The 20299-nt window shown below is 39.2% G+C and overlaps 1 protein-coding gene across 1 annotated transcript; it reads right to left on the bottom strand.

Annotated features, from left to right (window-relative positions):
• Positions 1 to 18951: 18951 nt before the first annotated feature.
• Positions 18952 to 19267, bottom strand: CTXN3 (cortexin 3). The gene is given in 3 exon segments (XM_027667612.1): positions 18952 to 19085; positions 19088 to 19180; positions 19183 to 19267. Coding segments are annotated over 3 exon segments (270 nt in total). The 5' UTR covers positions 19226 to 19267.
• Positions 19268 to 20299: the final 1032 nt, after the last annotated feature.

Here is a 20299-nt window from a genome sequence, read left to right as displayed (position 1 = left end):
TGTTTCATCAACTTATACATTGTTGAACTCTATTTCATTGTTCTCCCTAATTAATGGTTTCTCCCTCCAGCTTCAAGGCAACCAGACTGAAGTTTATTTTAAAATAGAGATTTATATAACAAAGTATACATGAAACGTGGGCAGTTTCTATAATTTTATTAATAGTTAGTGTCTGTATCAGAATTCTTTTTATTCAGCTTGCCTTCCCAACATAGAGATCCCAGGGCACCTTGCATGCAGGCTTGTTTTTTACTGCAGTTGGAGCAAATCTACAATCTTAGTTAAAAAGGATCAGCACTTTTATCTAGATGATAAGGAAAGAATCACAGCTGATTAATTGTTTGCTTTCACAGGCGAGTTTCCTAAATGACTAGAAAGAGACTATGGCAATAAAACTACTGAAAATCTAGTGGTGAAAATCAAGAAACTTACTGTTTCACTTACTAGGGACAAAAGAAACACTTACGTCCTCTTTTTCTATGTTGTCATCAGGTTTTCAGTACTAAACCACAATACTTACAGTAGCAAAACAGAATCAGCCTACAATGGAAAGTTCACAATTCCTTTGCTATGGAAAGGTATTTACCATACAGTTTTACTGTATTGATATTAGTGCCTTTTCAACCTTTGAAAACAATTTTTAGAGTAATTTTACTAGTGGGTTAGGTTTACATAAGAACGGAGTGCCAAGTGATTGATGGCAGCTACACAAATACAGTACAGCAATCTTCATTGCAGAATAACACTTGAATAACTATCATTCAGATACAGATCTAAAGATTCATTGCTCTTCCATTTCATTAACAAGGACATTTATAGAAATTGTAAACATATCTTTGCAAAACACCAGCACATTACAGACCTATAGATGGGCAGTCAGTGAACCACCCTCACAAAGATTGAACAAACCACCTAAAATTGTTGCTAATTTCAATAGGCAAGGAGCCCAGAAGACATAATATTTCAATCAAGCATGGCTACTTTAAGAAAGTAAAAAATTGAAAGGTTTAGAAAATTATGTGTCCTGTTAGGCTGGCTTGTACATATAGAAAACCACTAATTTAAAAAATGTTACTTACTCTTTGCAGAGCAGAGATTTTTAAGTATTTGCCTATCCATACCACACCCTTCAGAAATAATTAGTCAAACTCTTAGAGAAACATCCTAACGATTTATGATTGGTTCCTTACTCTAAGGTACTTTGAGTCTTCATTTTAGTTTCATGCGTTGGCATAGAGGAAGGTCAATATTTACTTAACCCACATATATCCTCACTGACATACACCAGTTTTGCCCACCTATATGGCAAAATAAGTAAATGGGAACTCTGTGATGGAAAGCTAGCCACGCTAAGATTGAAACTATTTTATTTCTTTGACAACTTTACTGCTTTCAAAAGCTGCAAGAAACCTCCCCCCAAAAAACTATTATTAAGCATATGCATATACAAATATACCAAGAATTCTACCTGTTCTTGAGGGTTGTGAACAAAATAATAATTTTCCCATTCAGCTTTAGCTGTGTAAGACTTACTTAACTTACTAATAACTCCAGAAAAATAATGGTCTTACAAATTTTATGTAGAGATTTGTCGGCAGAAGTCATGACCAGCAAGAGACCCATATACAGCATATTCCTTTGACCAACACACAGAATTCATCAAATAAGAGGTTCCCTGCTAGAAAGAGTTAGACAACTACTACTAATAGTTCATTAAATAAAATTAAGTATGTGGAAGGAAAGACATATTTTGATATAAACTGCTATTTGTGCTTATATATATCACCCTGCTATATCTTTTGCCATCTGTATTCCTTGTATATTCCATGTATATTCCTCACCTAGAGCTCTCTTTAGGTGACTTTCAACACTGTCCAGTAGAACATGCATGTGATTTCTTTTTTTTTTTTTTTTTAATCCTTTACGAAAAAAGGATGTCCTGTTAAAATTCTTTCTCCCTCAGTTTTCAAACTGAGAAATATAGATAAATAAGAGCTGGGTCTTAACAGAGTAGAAAATTTCCATAAATGTTTTAAACACAAAGAGGACATTTTACAGTAATTATAATAGAAGCTAAAAAAGCAGTTTGAAGAAATTTATCTGAAGACAAGAAACAAGACAGACTTGAATGGGAGGAGTAAGAATAGAAGAAGTATTTAAAGAGAAGAATTAAATGAGAGACGTTGTAATACACCAGCTAAGAGGAATGTTCTACATTTAACTGGAGCAGAGAAGAGTGTAGAAATCAATGTTGAACAGGACCAAGCAAAAACCTCAGCAGACACCTGTGAGAAAGAGTCATAGCACAAGCATCATATGCAATCAATAACAAGCTTGCCTGCTAGTAGGTATGGACAGAATAGCCTTGTGCTGAACAAAACTTGAAATTTTCAAGCCAAGAGGAATCAATTAAAACAGGCAAATACCTAGCCACTTGTGGAGAATATTATGAGGATAAGTGAAAACAGACTGCAGATGTGTGAAAGAAGAAAATAGCATCAGCATTTCTACCCCTAAAACAGTTGGGATTTCCACTGGTCTTTACTTCAAGGATAATTTTCCCCAAATAATCTGGCTAGGAAATATTTGCAGCTTGATAGGGAATCAGTCACTTTTTTCCCCCACATACATTCTTAGCTATAAAGGTTATAACTCTACCCACTGCATCACAGTTATGTGCTCCAAATAAGACCTCTTTAAATCATCACTTACAAAAACTGTCTAGTTTGGGGTAATTTGAGACCAGCTATTGCGAAAAATGGAGCATCCTTGTACAACAAAGAATACTCCTCACAGAGAGGAAAGAAGGACTCATTGCAGACAAGGTAGAAGAACAATACTGCCACTGTTGAAGAAAGGTATAAACAACTGAGAACGTCTGCAAAGGGACTAAGTTCTCACAGGAACTGGCTTTTAGCCACTTGTAAATTAAGTGCGAAGACACACAAGTAGGAGGCAAATAAAACTGAAATGATTAGGCAAAAGAACAGCCAAAAATCCTGGTCCCAGTCAGGCAGTCAGCACATCAGCTCTAGATGTAGGTGAAGCACAGCAGATCTTTTGTATGAGTTTGTAACAATGGGCTACAATCTTGAATGCATGACTTCAATGTGTGTGTATATATATATATACACATGCACATACACACACAATATAAATGTATTTGGCATGTAAATGCGCACAGATGTATACATAAAAGCAGGCACGTCCAGCAACTGTATATACATAGGTAAATATATATATAAATAAATATTTATAGGGTATAGGATACTGGTTTTTTTCTCCTGCTGGGCAAAGCCTGGTTCTGCCCTAGTGGAATATATCCCACAGGATCTACATATTTAGTTTTTCAGGTTCCTTCATACATTAAGTGTCCACAGCTCCCAAACCTCATGCAAACCCTGTCAGACTTGAAAGTCCCACAGCCTTTGTCTTCCATGAGATGGACCTGGACTGGTCTCCAAACCAAGGCACTATTTTCTGGGACCTTCATCACCCTTAAGCTGCAGCAATTTTAGGACTATAATTTCTCCTGGAGTCTACCTCTTTCGTTGATGCTATGAAAAAAAATTCTAGCAACTGTAAACCAGCTCTGCATTTCTCAAGAAGATTCCCTCTTACAAGCAGCAAGTACCCCAAAACAACATTTTTTCTCCTCAGCTGCCTACTTTTAGTGAGCAGTCCCGTGTCCACAAGCACATTTCTCTTCCCTTTATATCCCTCTCAAGAGAGAGGGAGAAGAAGGGGGAAAAAATAAAGCAGTAAAAGCAGTCAGTGCCATCTTGGGGTCACACAACCATCCTGTCCATGGGCAGGACAGAGTAAGATATTCATCCTGTTTTATCAGTGTAAACCAGGGCCAGAGAGCTCAAAGAGAGCTCACAGCCCCTCTGGAGACTTGTAGGTCTTGACAACTGACTAGTACCATGAACAGAAAACTCACACCATGGAGTTACAGTCTTGATGCAAAGCCCACAGACCTGAATAGATTTACAGAAAAGAGGTTGAAGAGGGTGTGTTTTTCCCGCCACAGTATTCCAGAACACCAAAAATTTCAGTTTACAGTCAGATATCTGCCCGTGCCACCCTTTTTTTCTTCTCTGTCCTACCAGGACTAAAGCTGCTCTTCTAAGAACCAGAAACATTTGCAGTTGCCCCAGATTAAAAACAAGGCTGTGAGTCAGAGACTTTCATCAGCCAGGGCCCATTGCTGCAGAGGAGGTGAGACCTGGACCTCTCATACTCTCTAGTTTCCACACCACCTTCTCACTTTCTTTTCTCAGGTTTTCTAAGAAATCCTCACCATGGCATAGCAATTATCAAAGCTCCAGGGAACCTCATGTGAGGTCAATCAGGCAGTGTTTCCCTCCCAGCCACACATCTCTCTTCACCCGATTCCTCACAGCTGAATAATGGTGGATCTTACCCTGAAGCTGAACAGGGTTTCTGATTATAAACCCATTGTGCCAGCCTGTAGAAAAGGAGGCTCAGGGAGGACCTTCTCACTGTCTCCAACTCCCTGACAGGAGCGTGGACACAGGTGGGGTTCAGGCTTTACTCCCTCAGAACAAGGGACAAGATCAAATGGCCTCAAGTTGCACTAGAGGAGGTTTAGATTGGATATTAGGATCAACGTCTTCTCTGAAAGGGTGGTCAGGCATTGGAAGGGGCTGCCCAGAGTGGTGGTGGAATCACCATCCCCGTAGCTGTTCAAAACACATGGATGTGGCACTTGGGGACACAGTTTAGCGGTGAACCTGTCAGTGCTGGGTTAATGTTTGGATCTGATGATGTTAGAGGTCTTTCCAACCTTGGTGATTCTGTGAGTCCATAATTCTAAGATGTGCAATTTACATGAAAGGTTATGCAGGAAAGAAAATGCTGTTACCGATGCCAGGGCAAAGTAGTTTGGTGGTGTTTACGGAGAACTCCAAGTTGGAACTTTTCCTTGAGACAAACCTTTAACGTAAGAGGCTTAACAGCCTCTCTTACTAAACACCTTAACAGACATCAGAACACAGCTGTTCTTGTGTACCTTGTGCATTTTCAACCACCACTACTGCAGACAGGATATGACAGAAGCTGCTACCACAGAGGCAACTTTCACAACATCCAACTGAAATAGCTGTTTACGGCTTGAGAAACATTTAACAGATTCATTGATTTGCATTTTTTAAGTCGGTATACACTCTAAAGAGTGCTTAGTTTCCTTAAACTGTTCTGTAACAAAAACACAGGAAACCATCTCTCCTCCAATCAAAGGATACATTTGAAGAAACAGGAAGCAATATTTGTTCTTTATAAAATGGCCAGTTTTACATAACACAGTACAGAACCTCTGTCACTTCAGCACCTCGAAGTTTCTGGCAAACAAACCAAAAATAGCCAGCACCACTACAGATGCTGAGCTTCCCTTTTACAAGGGAAGGTGGAGCTTAAAATGATGGTCAGGCATTGGCAGATCTGGTAATGAAAAGTAAAAGATTTGTAATGATGGAGGTGACCTCTCAGTGTAACTGCAGAGTTTCCCATGGTTTCTTTGTGTTGAGGTCTTTCTGTTACTCCACACTCTCTGTTTTTGGTGTGTGTACATGTCAGGTTTGGTACTATTTCATTCTTCCGTAAGCCTGTGTAAGATTGATTGTTTCCCTTTTATTTCATTCTGGCTATGCTTCCCTGTCTTTCTGTTGCATTTTTTTCTGATCATAACAACATGGCCTTTTTGGATTCTGCCTACAACTTTTCAAGACAATGTAGTCATTACTTTTTAGAGACACCCCACTCATCTCAGTGTGTTTTACTGTTTGTGTTCCCGTTTCTAGTATAACTGCAGGAATTGCTAGTACTGTTCTGTGGATCCTGAGTAGGAAAATAAAGCCTTCTTCCTCTTCCCTGTTCAGTTTATCTTGCATGACAGATTTGCTTGCCTTCAGAAAGGACCATGCCAGAGAATTAATCTTTTTCCTAAAACGCAACTCTGAGTAATGCCTATGCCTCTCCAAGGAGAGCCAGTACACTCCACCCAATCAAGGATTGACTTGTGGCAGCTCTGTGCTGCTCATTCACTTTTGCACCCAGAAAATGTGTGGTTTCTAATCACTCAGTCTGCTGTCAACACACAGAAATTTGTTTTACACACTGTCATACTGCTGTTCCATAGCCTAACTGGTCAGCATCTCATTGTTTAGGAGCAATGCATGTTTCTGAATTGTAACTGAGATGATTATCATCACACCTTAATTCATTCATTGTGTTCAGGTGCCTTTCATAAGTAGGACTGTCAAGAAGGGTGATCAAACCAATCTGTATGAGCCAAAGAATTTTTCCTACATCCCTTCCACATTTAACCTACTGCCAAGAGTAATTTAGGTCACAGTTACACTAGTAAGCAATTGCATCAGTTTACACTGGTATGTAAAATTTTTATTTTCTTTTTGTCCAATCAATTATTGAAACCTTTAACTCAGTGATAAAGTAATGCAAATTTAGTGATGATGTAACCGTTTGGGCTTGGATATGGAATATTCTGCTCAGGAAAGATTGAACTTTAGTTAATCTCATAAATGTCAAAGGCTGGCAAAGAAATTCTGTCTAAATGGGAGCATTAAATAGCTAATACTTTCAGTCCAGATGTACCATCATTTGTTCTACATTTTGTGAGGCTGAAAAACAAGGAGAACATGAGGACAAATCTCCCAGTAATAGCACATATACTGTGTGGTGGACCCTGGACAAGGAACCCACCTGTGGCAGCAGATGCCTGATGCCTTTGTCCCTTAGGCCCAGGTTACCCTTCAAAGATTTTGTTTTATCTCATCCTCAATTCAGATTGAAAAGGCAATAGAGAGCTCAGCACGAACTCAGATTACAGGAAATAATTGTTCAGAAAAATTCATAGAATAAATAGAGTGAAGTTATTTTCCTTGGCAGAGCTCTGTGCTTTTCTCTGCGGAGGTCAGAGGCAGGAGCAACACACTTTCTCTGACCTCCTGGCTGCTCTGCTCTCCTGTCATATAAGTCATCCTGACCCATTCCTACAGGTCTTCCCTCCCACTCCCCAGGCCATGTTTTCAAACTCATCCTTTCACTAGCAGTGGGCACTGAGGAGCAATACTTTAATAGCAACTGCAAGCCTCCAGGCCTGATCCAGGCTTGGTGTGTTTGATTCACCACTTCACCCTGGCACTTTCTTGGCAAGGGAGGATTAAGCAGGCTTTATCCACATTCCTCATAGCCTCAAGCGGAAGGTGTGTGCCTGGAAATGAGGCATAGCTGACACAGTATTGCACAGGCTGTTTCAGCGACTGACAAACAAAATTGTTCCTTGGGTCTGTAGAGAGCCGTGGAGAAATCGAGGCAGTCTAGCTACACTTCTGTGATCCACAGGAGACATGAGCTGGTCCCACTATTAGAAAGATGCAAGGAAAGTCTGGTATTTTCCATCTCAGGCTCAGCTCAAATTGTGTTAAGCAGTGGACAGCAGGGTTAGGGAGTCCTTAACCAAATATTGTTGTAGAAAAGCAAAGAGATGCCAGCACAGACTCAAATATATGTCTTATAATACTTCTAACTCTGAAAGATAAATCTTGATTTTTTTAAAAATCACAGTTTTTAAGGAAAGAAGAACAGAAATCAGCAGTGGCATAACAGGGTCACAGAACAGCCTTGACATTTATACCAAATGAGGTGAGCAACTTTTAAGTATTTAACTGGGATATCTCAGAGTATAGTTAATAGAGAGTGAATACACTCTCTATGTTACGAGAGTGTATTTACTTTTTCAAAGCCTGTACCAATCACAAACACAGTCCCAAAATCAAAATAATTTGGAAATAACACCCAATTTAGAAACCTAGCACTGTGAGATGGAAAGTTGGGCACCCTACAGAGTTTATAGGCTTATGCTTATATTTTTTCAATTTTTGCACAGTATTCTGAAGATATACATTAATTACATAAAAAAGTCCACTGGACATCTCTTTGTTCACTTGTTTCAATTTTACATTATTTGATTATAATGGATATATGTAGCACACTCAAGTGTATATGTTGAAGATGTGAATTATTGTCATTATAATGTGGAGGGGAAACACATGAATTAATTGACAGCATCAGGTGAAGTAACTAAGTGGATCAGACACATTGGAAATTTGTTATTTTTATGTCTTGTTTTTCAAGATATTACCAATTGCAAAGATCTGTATTATTTATAACATTTTAAAAGTAGGAAAAACCAAATTACTGGATATACAAAATAATTCAAAGTACTTGCCTGAATATTATTAATAATGAGATTATAAAAGTTTAATACTCACAGAAAAATTATAATAAGCATTTCAAGGACTGCAATATGTCTGCAAACTGCTTGTAATATACAAATTCAATTATATTTTTAGTAGTGTGGGGGGGAAGCACTTCAGTAGCCACTATTTGACTTTAGTTTTTAAAACCTGAGATACAGAGATCAAATCAATGTTCATACAAGTACTCACAAAACATTACGGTTATTCCCTTGCTTGCTGTGCTCAGGTACCTACTTTTAGAATATTATTAAAGGTTATTGATACAGAGTGAAAAAAGGGTCAATTTTTTCCATCATCCATGTAGGCATCTTTCTCTCTCAAATTGGCTTTGACTAATTTAGCTTTAGTTTTATGACAAGTCTTCTATAAAGTCTTCTAAAAACTAAGTCAAGCTATGACTGTCCCTGAAGTGGCTTATTATGGCTGATTTTACAGAATGCTTTTGATCTGTGCCACACACTTTGAAGACAGAATTCTTGCAGTAGAAATTTGTTTAGTATGAGCCTAATTTTATAGTGCACTTCAGCAGAGCTAACCATATATGTTAAACAATGGTGATGTTTCACAATAGGACTAAGAAAAACAGGCTGTACTCTGAACTGAACTGATCTTAGTATGTTAGACAAGAATAGGAACAATTTCCACAAATGATGAGCTTTTTTTCCTGCACAATTTTTTACTGGCAAACTGAAAGATACAACTGAAGAGCCCAAAATGGATTCCACTGCAGATGGAATAATGCCATTAATTTAAATTAAAATAGAAACAGTCACTGTGTAAAATTATATTTTATCTTCAGATTGTATCAAATTTAGCATTGCAGTTGAGCATCACAGGGAACTCTGTGCTCTTGTGGACTTTGTTTAGCTAAGAGCAAAGTGGTTCATGTTTTTCCAGGTTATGGTATCACATGCAATGTCTGTAATTACTCCCTGCTCCTTCATGTTCCTGTAGTGTCCACTGTGTGCAGAGCACAAATATCAGTGTTTGCCTCTGTTTTTATCATCCATACATGCACATGACAGATGGGGCTTTTCATTTGTTTCCCAGGATATTGTTCTTCCTGATTCATGCTCCTTCTGATATGCTGTCCTTTAACTTGGCAGCCTTTACTATGTGTCACAGTCTGGTAGATCTATGTACAAGTTTGCAGCTTATTTATGCAGAGTAAAAATAAGCAATCAATTAGTTGTTTCTTTACATTTATCAAAGTGCAAAAGAGATTGCTTGATCTGCTATTGAAAGTTAAGAAAGGACTTTTTGTCCTAACAGCAGTGCTTAACCAATTCCATGTTATACAAAACCATAGTATAATTATTGAGTACCTATTGTTGTAGGCCATCAGTTTGTACTGCCCTCGACTGTAACATCAGCTACAGAATCCACTTTAGTTTTATTGTACACAATTCAAAGGAACAGATGTGTGAACAAAAAGAAGAGAGTGTGTGTCCTCGCACTTCTACACTAACCCTGGCAGGAAATACACTGACAGTCCTACCATTAATTTTCACAACTTAGTCCTACCGTTAATTTTCACAGCTAATGAGGGAGAAGGTGGGTTCTAACTGAGACATCTCCCATAGACCCTGTTCTCGAACTTGGGAAGGATTTGAGAAATATGTACATCTTTCTCTTCCTCTCCTATTCCAACTTTTTGAAAGAAAAATAGAGGAAAATGACAGCTTTTGAAAAAATATTTATATATCTTCCTACTTTCTATGAAAAAAAAAAAAAAACAACCCCCCCCAAACCCAAGAAAAGAATACTGGAGATATATAGAGGAAAAAAAAAAAGACTCATTCTCCTAATACTGAGGTACGTAGACCTAGCATCACTCAACATAGACCTTCCTTTTTAGTAAAGTTGTTATTCAAACTATAGATTCTAGTTGCACTTGTTCACATAAACTGAAAGGCACTTTCCCTGAGTGCACATAACCTAAACAATACAAACAGTGTGGAAATGCTGAAGGCCCAAACTCTATACCAAGAAAAATAAACCCAGGAAACCTGTCCAAAATTCTCTAGTGTATCCAGCATTTGAAATATATATTTGACTGGGTGGGGAAAACAGCTTTATGAATACTTCTAGGTGGAGTTGCATTTCAGCAGCAATAATGATTTGTCATTAATGCTTGCACTCAAAATATAGCTCCTGAAACGAAAAGGCAACACTCATAAAACCATTACATGGGAGACCCTCCTGTTCTGCTGTGGAAAAGATCTGTTCTGCCATGAGTTGCTAAGAAATACCTTGGCATTTGATAATTTTAATGGTACTGATGACAGAATGGTTGAAAGACATCAGACAGACTACAAGAAGAGACAATGTGCTATACTAGAGTAAGTAATACAGTTATTTATTCAAGTTATATGAAAGGATTTACTAAATGTCTTTATGAAGAGGAATTAAACTGCAGACCAGTAGTCCTCCCTTTTCAGCTACCAGTACTAAGACAAGAACTATTCTTGCATGCCCAAGCAAGCACAGAAATTGATTGCAGAAAAGGGGGTTTTTTCTGTTGCTCTTGTATTTTTTTGTGTGTTATGGATATGGATTGCAGAGAGGATTTTAAAGGGGCTACAAATAAAAGGAAACACATTGTTTTTCCTACTGCCATTACTGAATCATCAAATTTCTCTGGCTGTACTTCTCCACAAAGAGAAAATGAAGAAAATTAGGCTACCTACAATTATCTCTCTGGATTTTTAATTTGAAAACTTACAGATGAGAAAATCCATGTGCTATTTAATTTTGCTTGTGGGAAAGAAAGCCCCCAGAAAATAACCTCCATGACAGTAGACTTCGGACAGCTGACTTCCAGTGTGATTGCAAGAAAAATACACTTGGAATTGGTGAGCAGTGTTGCTGTGAATAAAACATAAGCCAGCAGTGTGCCCTTGTGGTGAAGGCAGCCAAATACATCCTGGGCTCTGTTAGGGAGGCTGCAGCCAGCATCTCCAGGGCACTGATACTTCTGTCTCCTGCACTATCCTTTTCCTTTTTAACCGTTGTGATTCTGTGACTCAATGCATTTATCAGCAACTTCTGCTAATGCTGCTATTAATATGCATATTAAAAAAAAAATCCTTTCTTCATCTCTAATGTTGATGCATCCTTTGTATGTTAGAATAACTACATACTTCCCAGACAATGTTTTTCTTTCATAAAGAGAATTAATGTGTCTTTTCCAAGGTTTCATTTTTGGTTTTACATCATGAGAACCATCCAAATATACAACTATATGGAGAGGAGGAACAAGGAATTTTCATTCTGATTGTTACATGGACTATGGTGAGTGCTACAGTCCAGAGTGAAGGGGATACTTGTGATGTTTATATAATTTCACCGTAAACTCTGTATCTTGGTTATCAGTACCAAGAGCTGACAAAGAGCTTAGCAAGGGTTACTGAACCTATCCAGGATCTGTTCAGTGCTGACAAAAAACATGCTTTTTGCTACTTTTCCTGGGCTACCAGAAATCTTGTTACTCCAGATTTTAGTTGTGTTTTCCTGGAAAGACTGCAAGCACAGTAGACACACTATGTACGTCTGTGTAATGCAGCTATCGATACAAACTCCACAAGGAGGGGTAGAGCAGTGATTTGAAGCAGACATACTGTGATGGCAGCTATTGTTCTTGTTTACATTAGGATTTTATGCTATTCACTATCTGCTTAGAAACTAATGCTCTATAGCATTAGAAACTAGTGCTATGACATAATGCTCTATACATTATGTCATAGCAGTAACTGCTTCAGGTAATGTCACATCTTTAGTTGAATGCAATTAACCATGTCTTCCTTTATGTAAATGCATTGGATTCTTTTCTGCTTTCATGAAATCAGAAAATTTGAGTATTTTGATAAATATGAGTTGAAACAAATCAAGAAGTATTTCAAGTCATATAAACTAATTTCAGCCTGCTGAAGTGAAGGGAGTACTTATATACCAGAGATGATAAACAGTTTTTTAAAATGTATTAACTGGCAGTTATGAATAACTATTTTCTAAACACATTGGAGACTTCTTAATCTTAATATGCTGCTTTATACAGTATTTCTGCATTATCCATTTGTTTTAGGCAAGAATTTTCTCCACCTATGTCTTAATCTCCAGGATATATTTAGCAAATTGTGGTTTTGTTTATTTTTTGTGTGTCTGCTGCTATGTAACCAGCAAGACATGGAGTAAACAGTACTTGCTATCAATGAAATTCCGCAGAACTATATTGTGCGTTCACCTTAAACCTTTCATTTTAATTACCATATACATAAACATTGTCCTACTTTAATAACACCCCTTTTCTATATGGCCTAGAGAGAACCTCAGAAAAGCTCAAAACATTGCATGATATGGTAACTTCACACTGTGTTGAAATAATTGCTAATGAGAATATGCAGGGCCAACATACTGGTGTACTTCAGGGAAATAAGATGCATTTTTGTACATAACCTAGTCACGCTGGGTTAATGGAAGTGATTCCACATTAATGGAAATGATTGATCCATATTTATGGTAAGAGCTACAATGACTACAAATAACAATCTTAACCAGGTATCCTGCAAGCTATGTCTTGGGGAAATAAAAGATGGAAATAAAAATCACAGTTGTTCAACTGTTTTAAAGCTCTGATTGATCACTTTCATTTTGTATTTTGTTACCTGGGTCACTCCTACCTAAGGCATAAAACTCTGAAATGACAGGGTAGGAAGAGGAAAAAATCATTTTTAAGAAAGAAAAGCAACAATGTGTAATGAAGCCTTCTGTCACCAAGAAATCCAGATGGTAAACAGAGGAGGTGTCTTACTTTACACAACCACTACATTCACAGACATGTTTTATGGCCATTCATTTTTGATTATCAAACTTTGCACTCTGCTGTTCACCATAAAAGACAAAATACAGAAAATATCAGCAAGATTTTTTTTTATTTAACAGGTGGTTAAACTTTGAACAAGTGAGATATCTATCCAAGTCTACTAGAAAACATTAGTAAAAATGTTCCAAAAACCTCAAATCAAGATTCTATAGGAAAAGGGACAATTTTCAAGTATTTGCAGAAAACTCTCCAAAGTATAAACAAAAAAGAAAGCAAACCAAAAACCCAAATCTATTGTGAAGACTAACCAAAAATAGTGATAGAACAAAAATGTGACATGGACAGTGAGATCTAATGCACCCTCAGGAATTTTGCCAACAACGCCAAGCTGTGTGGAGCTGTTGTTATGCTGGAGGGAAGGGATGGATCCAGAGGGACCTGGACAGGCTTGAGAGGTGAGACCATTTAAACTTCATGAAGTTCAGGAAGACCAAGTACAAGGTCCTGCATGTGTGTCAGGGCAATCACAAGCACAAATACAGGCTGGGTGGAGAATGGATTGAGATCTGCCCTGAGGAGAAGGACTTTGGGAGCTGGTGGACAAGAGCCTAACTTGACCCAGCTACGGGCATCCAAAACAGCATGGGCAGCAGGTAAGGGGGGAATTCTGCCCCTCTGCCCTGCTCAGGTGAGACTCCACCTGCAGAGCTGCCTCCAGCAGGAAACCACAAAGAGGCCCAGAGGGCTGGAGCACCTCTGCTCTGGAGACAGGCTGGGAGAGCTGGGGCTGTTCAGCCTGGAGAAGGCTCCAGGGAGATATTAGAGCCCCTTCCAGTGCCTAAAGGGGTCCTGCAGGAAAGCTTGAGAAGGACTTTTTACAAGGGCAAGCAGTGATAGCACAAGATGAAATGGCTTTAAGCTGAAAGAGGGTTGATCCTTCCCTGTGAGGGTGGTGAGGCCCTGGTTCAGGTTGCCCAGAGAAGCTGTGGCTGCCTCATCCCTGGAAGTGTCCAAAGCCAGGTTGGATGGGGCTTGGAGCAACCTGGTCTAGTGGCAGGTGTCCCTGTCCATGGCAGGGAGTGGAAAAAGATGGTCTGTAAGGTCCTTTCCACCCAAAACTATTCCATAATACTGTGATTCTAAGATGTAATCCTTGACTCTATCCCTTGTAATTTTTTCCTAGTTATTTCCTTCTATTTTTTTCCTCATTAGACAGTCAAAAATCTGATTTTTCCTTTGGTCATGTTTTCATTGTGTGTAAAGCAGTTGTCTGCTTAGATGTATTCTCAGTATCACTTCTATGTACTTAAACCTCTAATATCAGTTCTAAGAGGCAAGGTAGGATTTTAAACCAGTACGGATAAAAGTAGAGAATCTCACTAAAACTGAAATCCATGAGTGGAAGCATAATCTAGTTCAGCCAATGGGTATTAGGTGTCTGGTACAGCAGCACTGCACCAAATCCCACAGTTCCCTTGGAGACCTTGCAGGTTGAAATAGCAGGTTGGTTGCAGCGGCTGCACCACTGCTTCTCCCACGGTAAAAACCAGAACTCATGCAAGGCGGAAAAAAATGCATGTAACACTTACTGTGTTTTACAATTGTGTCAGAAGTGTAGGATGCATTTTTTGCTGCCCTACTAACACAGGGTCCCTTCAACATGGGACAGAAACCTGCATTTCATAGGTCCTACTTTAGCACTGATAATATGTCTTTTATCTCTGCTACCCTGAAAAAGCACCTTAACTCCTTGCTGCTCCTTCTAGACCATGAAGATAACAATGCAGATGTCTAAGGGCGTGATGAGGATTGTTTGTTAGTGTGTCAAGAGGGGAAAAACCAGAAATTGCTAGAGTGTCAGCTGCTGATCAGTGATGCTGTCAAAAGAACAGGAGCCATGGCAGCCTCACATGTTAATGATGCAGAAATGACATTAAATTTATCTACTAAAAGTGTCCAAAACAAGTGTCCAAGTAGAATTCCAGAAGCATTGAATGCAAGGTGGAAAACGAACAGGTTTATTTTCTGCAGATGACATCAGTATGAATAGACATTTTCCGTGTTTTACAGACTAAGCACATTTAAATAAACCAGGATGAAAAAAATGAGATTCTTTGTTGGAAAAAATTCAGGTCATGGTCACAGTCCCAGTTGTGCTGTAAATGACAGGTTTTCATCTTCTTCCCTGCAGCTCATGGGGTCTGTGGGCTGTGTAACTGACATGGGCAAGTTTGTTGATCTTTAAGTCAAATTGAATATAAATTCCTACCAAACAGTCTACAGATCAGAAGTTGCAATTTCTTATTTAGACTTCTTGAAATTATCCCATGAGACCACAACTCATATGTGTAGGTCTAATACCTCTGTGTAGAGCTCCAAACCTGGAAAATCCTTCTGTATTGATCCCAATAGGCTCACAGGGCATGTAGCCACACACCAGGTATCTCCAGCCCTTCCTCTGGGGGATTGTGTAGTAAAAGCTGACTAAGTTATCTTTCACCGACCACTACTCACATAACCCCATAGATAATACTCGGTAAAATCAATGGTACTGTGTCTTTAAATGAATGTGAATAAATGTTTAGCCAATGAATCTAGTTTTAGATTGTCTTCTAAAGGGGGGCTGTTGATTTGTCACTGTTTGAAGGTTGTAAAATTGGGTATTTGGCATGCAGAGAGGGTGAACTTACCACCAAGTACCCATCTCTGAGCAGACAGGGAATAAATCTATCTATCCATCTATCTATCTATCTATCTATCATCTATCTATCTATCTATCTATCTATCTATCTATCTATCTGTCTGTCTGTCTGTCTGTCTGTCTGTCTATCTATCTATCTATCATCTATCTATCTATCTATCTATCTATCTATCTGTCTGTCTGTCTGTCTGTCTGTCTGTCTGTCTATCTATCTATCTATCTATCTATCTATCTATCTATCTATCTGTTTTCTTGCAGTCTGGATAGAACCTATATTTGGGACAACACTGTCTGCAGTGGAGAAGCAGCTTCAAGGACTATTCTCACACAAACACACTCCCTCCAGACATCACTGAGAACAGAATTCCCATCTCAGCTCCATGCTGTTAGTCCAGCACTTTCATTTAAAGGTCATGGATATAAAAGTCTTGAAATCCTCATTGGAGTAAAACAGCTTTAGTTACTACCAGTAAAGAGTCTTATCCTGTCCTTATTTGGCCTTATGTCTCTGCAGTAACCCTCTAACTTAAACTCCTTGGACTGAAATTGAAGAAACTAACATAAATGTGGTATTTAAAAGAATTTAAAATGCAAAAAACTGCACATATTCCTCTCCATTCTACAGTATATATGACTATATGTGCTTAAATTATATAAAGAAATATTAATTCTAAGAAGCATTTTTAAAGATTCCACAGGATGTTCAACAGAAACTGATAGAATAAACAAAAGCCTATATACCAGAGTGATGCAGATGTGCCTGAGCACAGCTGCATTAGAACACAGACTCTTCCTTTCCAGTCTCATTAATACTTCAGTCTTTCCACATATTCTTGTGAGGCAAAGATGTGCCAGGGCCTCCTTTGAGGACTGGAATAGTAATATTCCCATTCAAAGTCTGGTCTGGTTTCTCAAGAGGAGAAAAGAAAAAGTGAGGTATCATGAAACTGAGTTGCCATCATGTCTTCAGAAACCTTCTCTTAACCTTTGAGAGTGTGAAGGGGAAACTCTGCTGCACTGGGGGAATGGGTGTGAATCTCCTGTTTTTGCTATGGTCAGTTTAGCAATATCCACAGACACGTTGACTTAAAGTGACTTCCCGGCGGTATTAAATTACCCTTAATTTACTGCCTTATCCCAGTGGCTTACAAAAATACCTCCTTGGAATGGTTCCAAATATGCCAGAGATACTGGCCAGCCAAGTCTCCAAAATAGTCCTCCGTTAGCGACTTCCAAACCTCACACAAGAATCCAGTTGCGTCACTTGAACACTGTTCTACATTCCCTTGATCAGAGTCATGACCTCCCTCTGAGGAGAAGTCTTTCTCTTTTAAAATAAAATGTATAAGATCTCCAAACAAACAGAACCTGAGGAGAGGAATCCCAGGCAAGTGGGAGAAATGCTGTTACTGCTCCTTCATAAACATTGACAACACATGGCTTTAGGCAGCATCAGAGCACCAATAGGAACATTTCTTGTACACCATGCTGTCATTACCTTTGTGAAATCATCTGAAGGTTTGAGTTTGCTATGATCTAGGTGCCCTGCCACTGATAGATATGTAGCTAATGACAGTACCTCGTGGCTTCCGTAATACATAGTTGTGTTCTTGTCCCCCTCTGACCAGGTTACCTCATCATCCCTGCAAGAAGTTGTGCTCCTATTTCAGCAGTGACAGATCACAGCCCAGCTTCTCCCCGTGGACTCATCAGGGAGCTGTGTTTGGAGGTGTGGTTGCTCTCCTGTGAACTGTGATAGCCAGTGTGCAGAGCTACCCCTCCTTTCCCTGCCTCTCCTACAAATATCTGCAACCTCCAATGGACAGCCAGGACAAGCAGAAAAGGGAAATAAGTAACTCTAAGTGCCACTGCTGGAGTCACAGCCCCAGATTGGATGAGTCAGCACAGCCCTAGCTGTACCAGACTTTGCGTCTCCATTTACAGACTGCAAGCCAAAGCATGAAGGAAAACTTCCCAAATGCTTACCATTATTAGAGGACGAGTGAAATAGCTAAATCTAAAGCTTTGTCTGAAAAGATGCAGCATGCATCTCCCTGTCCCCACTCCATGATGTTGAAGAAGTCTGGCAGCACTAGGACCGTTTTGGAGACTCATCTGTTCAGGAGCGTGGTGTTTTACCTCCTGGCAGTACATCAGGTGTTGATACAGCTAAAATATTTCAATTCTGCTACACAGTGCTTGCAAACGTCCACTTAACCTTTAAGTAGTTCCACTAAATTTTAGGCAGTCTTGTAAATCTTTCTTCCCCTGATCAATTAAGGTTTGCTTGTTTACACTGACTTCTAGGAATGGGTCTTCACTGTACAAATGCATTCAAAGACATTTATGAATACAGAGTGGTGGTTGTTTGTTGATTCTTGGCACCGATATTTCAGTCACCTCATTAGGATGACCATTTGATCCACCAAATAAACATACTGAGTGAATGCTGGAAACACAAGGTTTGAAAGACATGCAAGATTGAGATTCATTTGCATATGGTGCTGTAGGAACAAAGCAAAAATCTATCTTAGTAGAAATCATTTTTTTCAGAAAAAGGCATGGATAGGCCAAAATAATTACATATCTTATTCCCAACAGATTACAGTCACTGATGTGTTAATATTAAGCAGCTTAATCATTGCTTAATGCTAAGAAGGAACATCTTATTGAATACTTGGGAAAACATGGATGATTTTTTTTTCTCCTGAAGTTTCCTAGCTCTTTTGGTCTCATCTTATGGAATGAGATGCTTCCTCACTGGTCTTCAGAGTGCAGGATACAGAGTAACAGCCTTGGGGAACTTGAAAAGCTAATTTATATCTTCCCCTACAGACTCTTGTTAATGATAAAAAGCCTGTGCAAGAGATGATGTGCTCTGGTATCTCTTAGCTTGTTACCATACACCACGTATTGTTTCAATGCTTTCTGAAGAGAAATTTTCCTCATGTAACCTTAGGTTTTTCACAGTGAGGAGATTCACTAATCTACTTTCAATAGATTTTTTTTGTTATTTAATTAAAATAAAATTCACTGTGTAAATATTTGTATATTGCAACTCCTACAATTTTTGGAAAAATGTAAACCAGAAACAAAATAAAGAGACATTCTGGGGTATTTCTTTATCAGAGTGCTAAATAAGCCTCCATAATTCTCAGTCTCCAGGCAAGAGCATAGTCAAACTGTCCTGTCTCCAGACCATCAAGTCCAGCTGCCCAGGCTGTGGTTGGCATACTCTGGTACGGGTCAAGGAGAATTCAAAAGGAGCAAAAATCAGGATTCTCAAGAAAATAAATAGGAAAATCACAAAGAAAAATGTTTTCTGTTCCAGGGTCATGCTAGAATTTAGTGTCTGTTCCCAGAGGGCACCAAAGAGGCAATGACTATGTCTCCATCCATCACTCAGGGAAGCTGAAACAAATTGTCCTCCCAAAGTTGAGTCTTTTCATCATCATTTTACTGAGGTTAGAGCAGAAGCCATTTGGATGCACTTCGCTCTCTACAGGGCAAGGGGGAAGCAATGTTCACTGTAAAAACAGCCCTTTTATTTATTTACTTCAGTACAACTCTCTCCCAGAGGAGAAAATTGGGATGGAAAAGAACTCAACAGCAGGTCTGCTTGTTCTGTGTCATATATGAGAGACCTACTAGACATCCTGGCCCACTCTGTTGACAGTGCAGAACCCACACACTGATACACATCCCTGGGTTCTGAGCTGGCAGTAACCTCTCCCTACCTACCATGTCATTTGGACTGGGATAGAACATTTCTTTCCTGCAAGGGGGGAAATGAATGGTTTAATCACACTGCTGAAGTGGGTGGCACACAGAAGTGGCAAATTGCATGTCTTGCTGCAAGACAGGTGAGCTGCAGCTCCCCCCTACTCTAAGCTGGGGGAGGGGGATTTGAAAAACAAATGTAGGTATGGCTCTATACACAATGACCAAAAATATTTTGATGTGGGATAGACCAGGATCTGCTGCAGGCCAGCAAAATCCACGTGTCCTTGTGATGGAAGGCAGCAGCCATTCAGTGCCTGTAAGTAAAGGTATAAATAATTTGCGTTTGAAATGAGAGAAGATTTAGGAAGGCAGCCTGGAGTGAGTCAAGTAGTAATTTAGTTCAAGGTCAAATGTTTCCTCTTCTTACTTGAAATCAGAATCAGGCTTATAAACACAGCTAGTAAGGAAATATTTTTTATGTCACTAGCTCTGCCACATCACGGGAGTTGCCAGGATTTGGGATTGAATTTGGCTGTTTCTAGACAACAGAACATATGCTGTGCTACTGGCTGCCTGGCATGTCTGCTCTCTTGACTGTCTGGGTGTCTGTTTACCACTGCCTCCTCCTCCCTTGTACATTGGATTTTCCTTCCAGTGGGAAGGAGTCACTGCTGGGATGCCACAGCTTGGGTCTGGTCATTGGCACCTCTGGAATTACCTATAAAGTGTCCCCAGGAAAAGAAACGCTTC

The sequence above is a fragment of the Corapipo altera genome, unplaced genomic scaffold (assembly GCF_003945725.1).
Source record: "Corapipo altera isolate COAL_440 unplaced genomic scaffold, ASM394572v1 61003, whole genome shotgun sequence".
NCBI classification, from domain to species: domain Eukaryota; kingdom Metazoa; phylum Chordata; class Aves; order Passeriformes; family Pipridae; genus Corapipo; species Corapipo altera.
The sequence above is the reverse complement of the archived record's forward strand: the minus strand, read 5'-3'. Positions and strand labels throughout refer to the sequence as shown.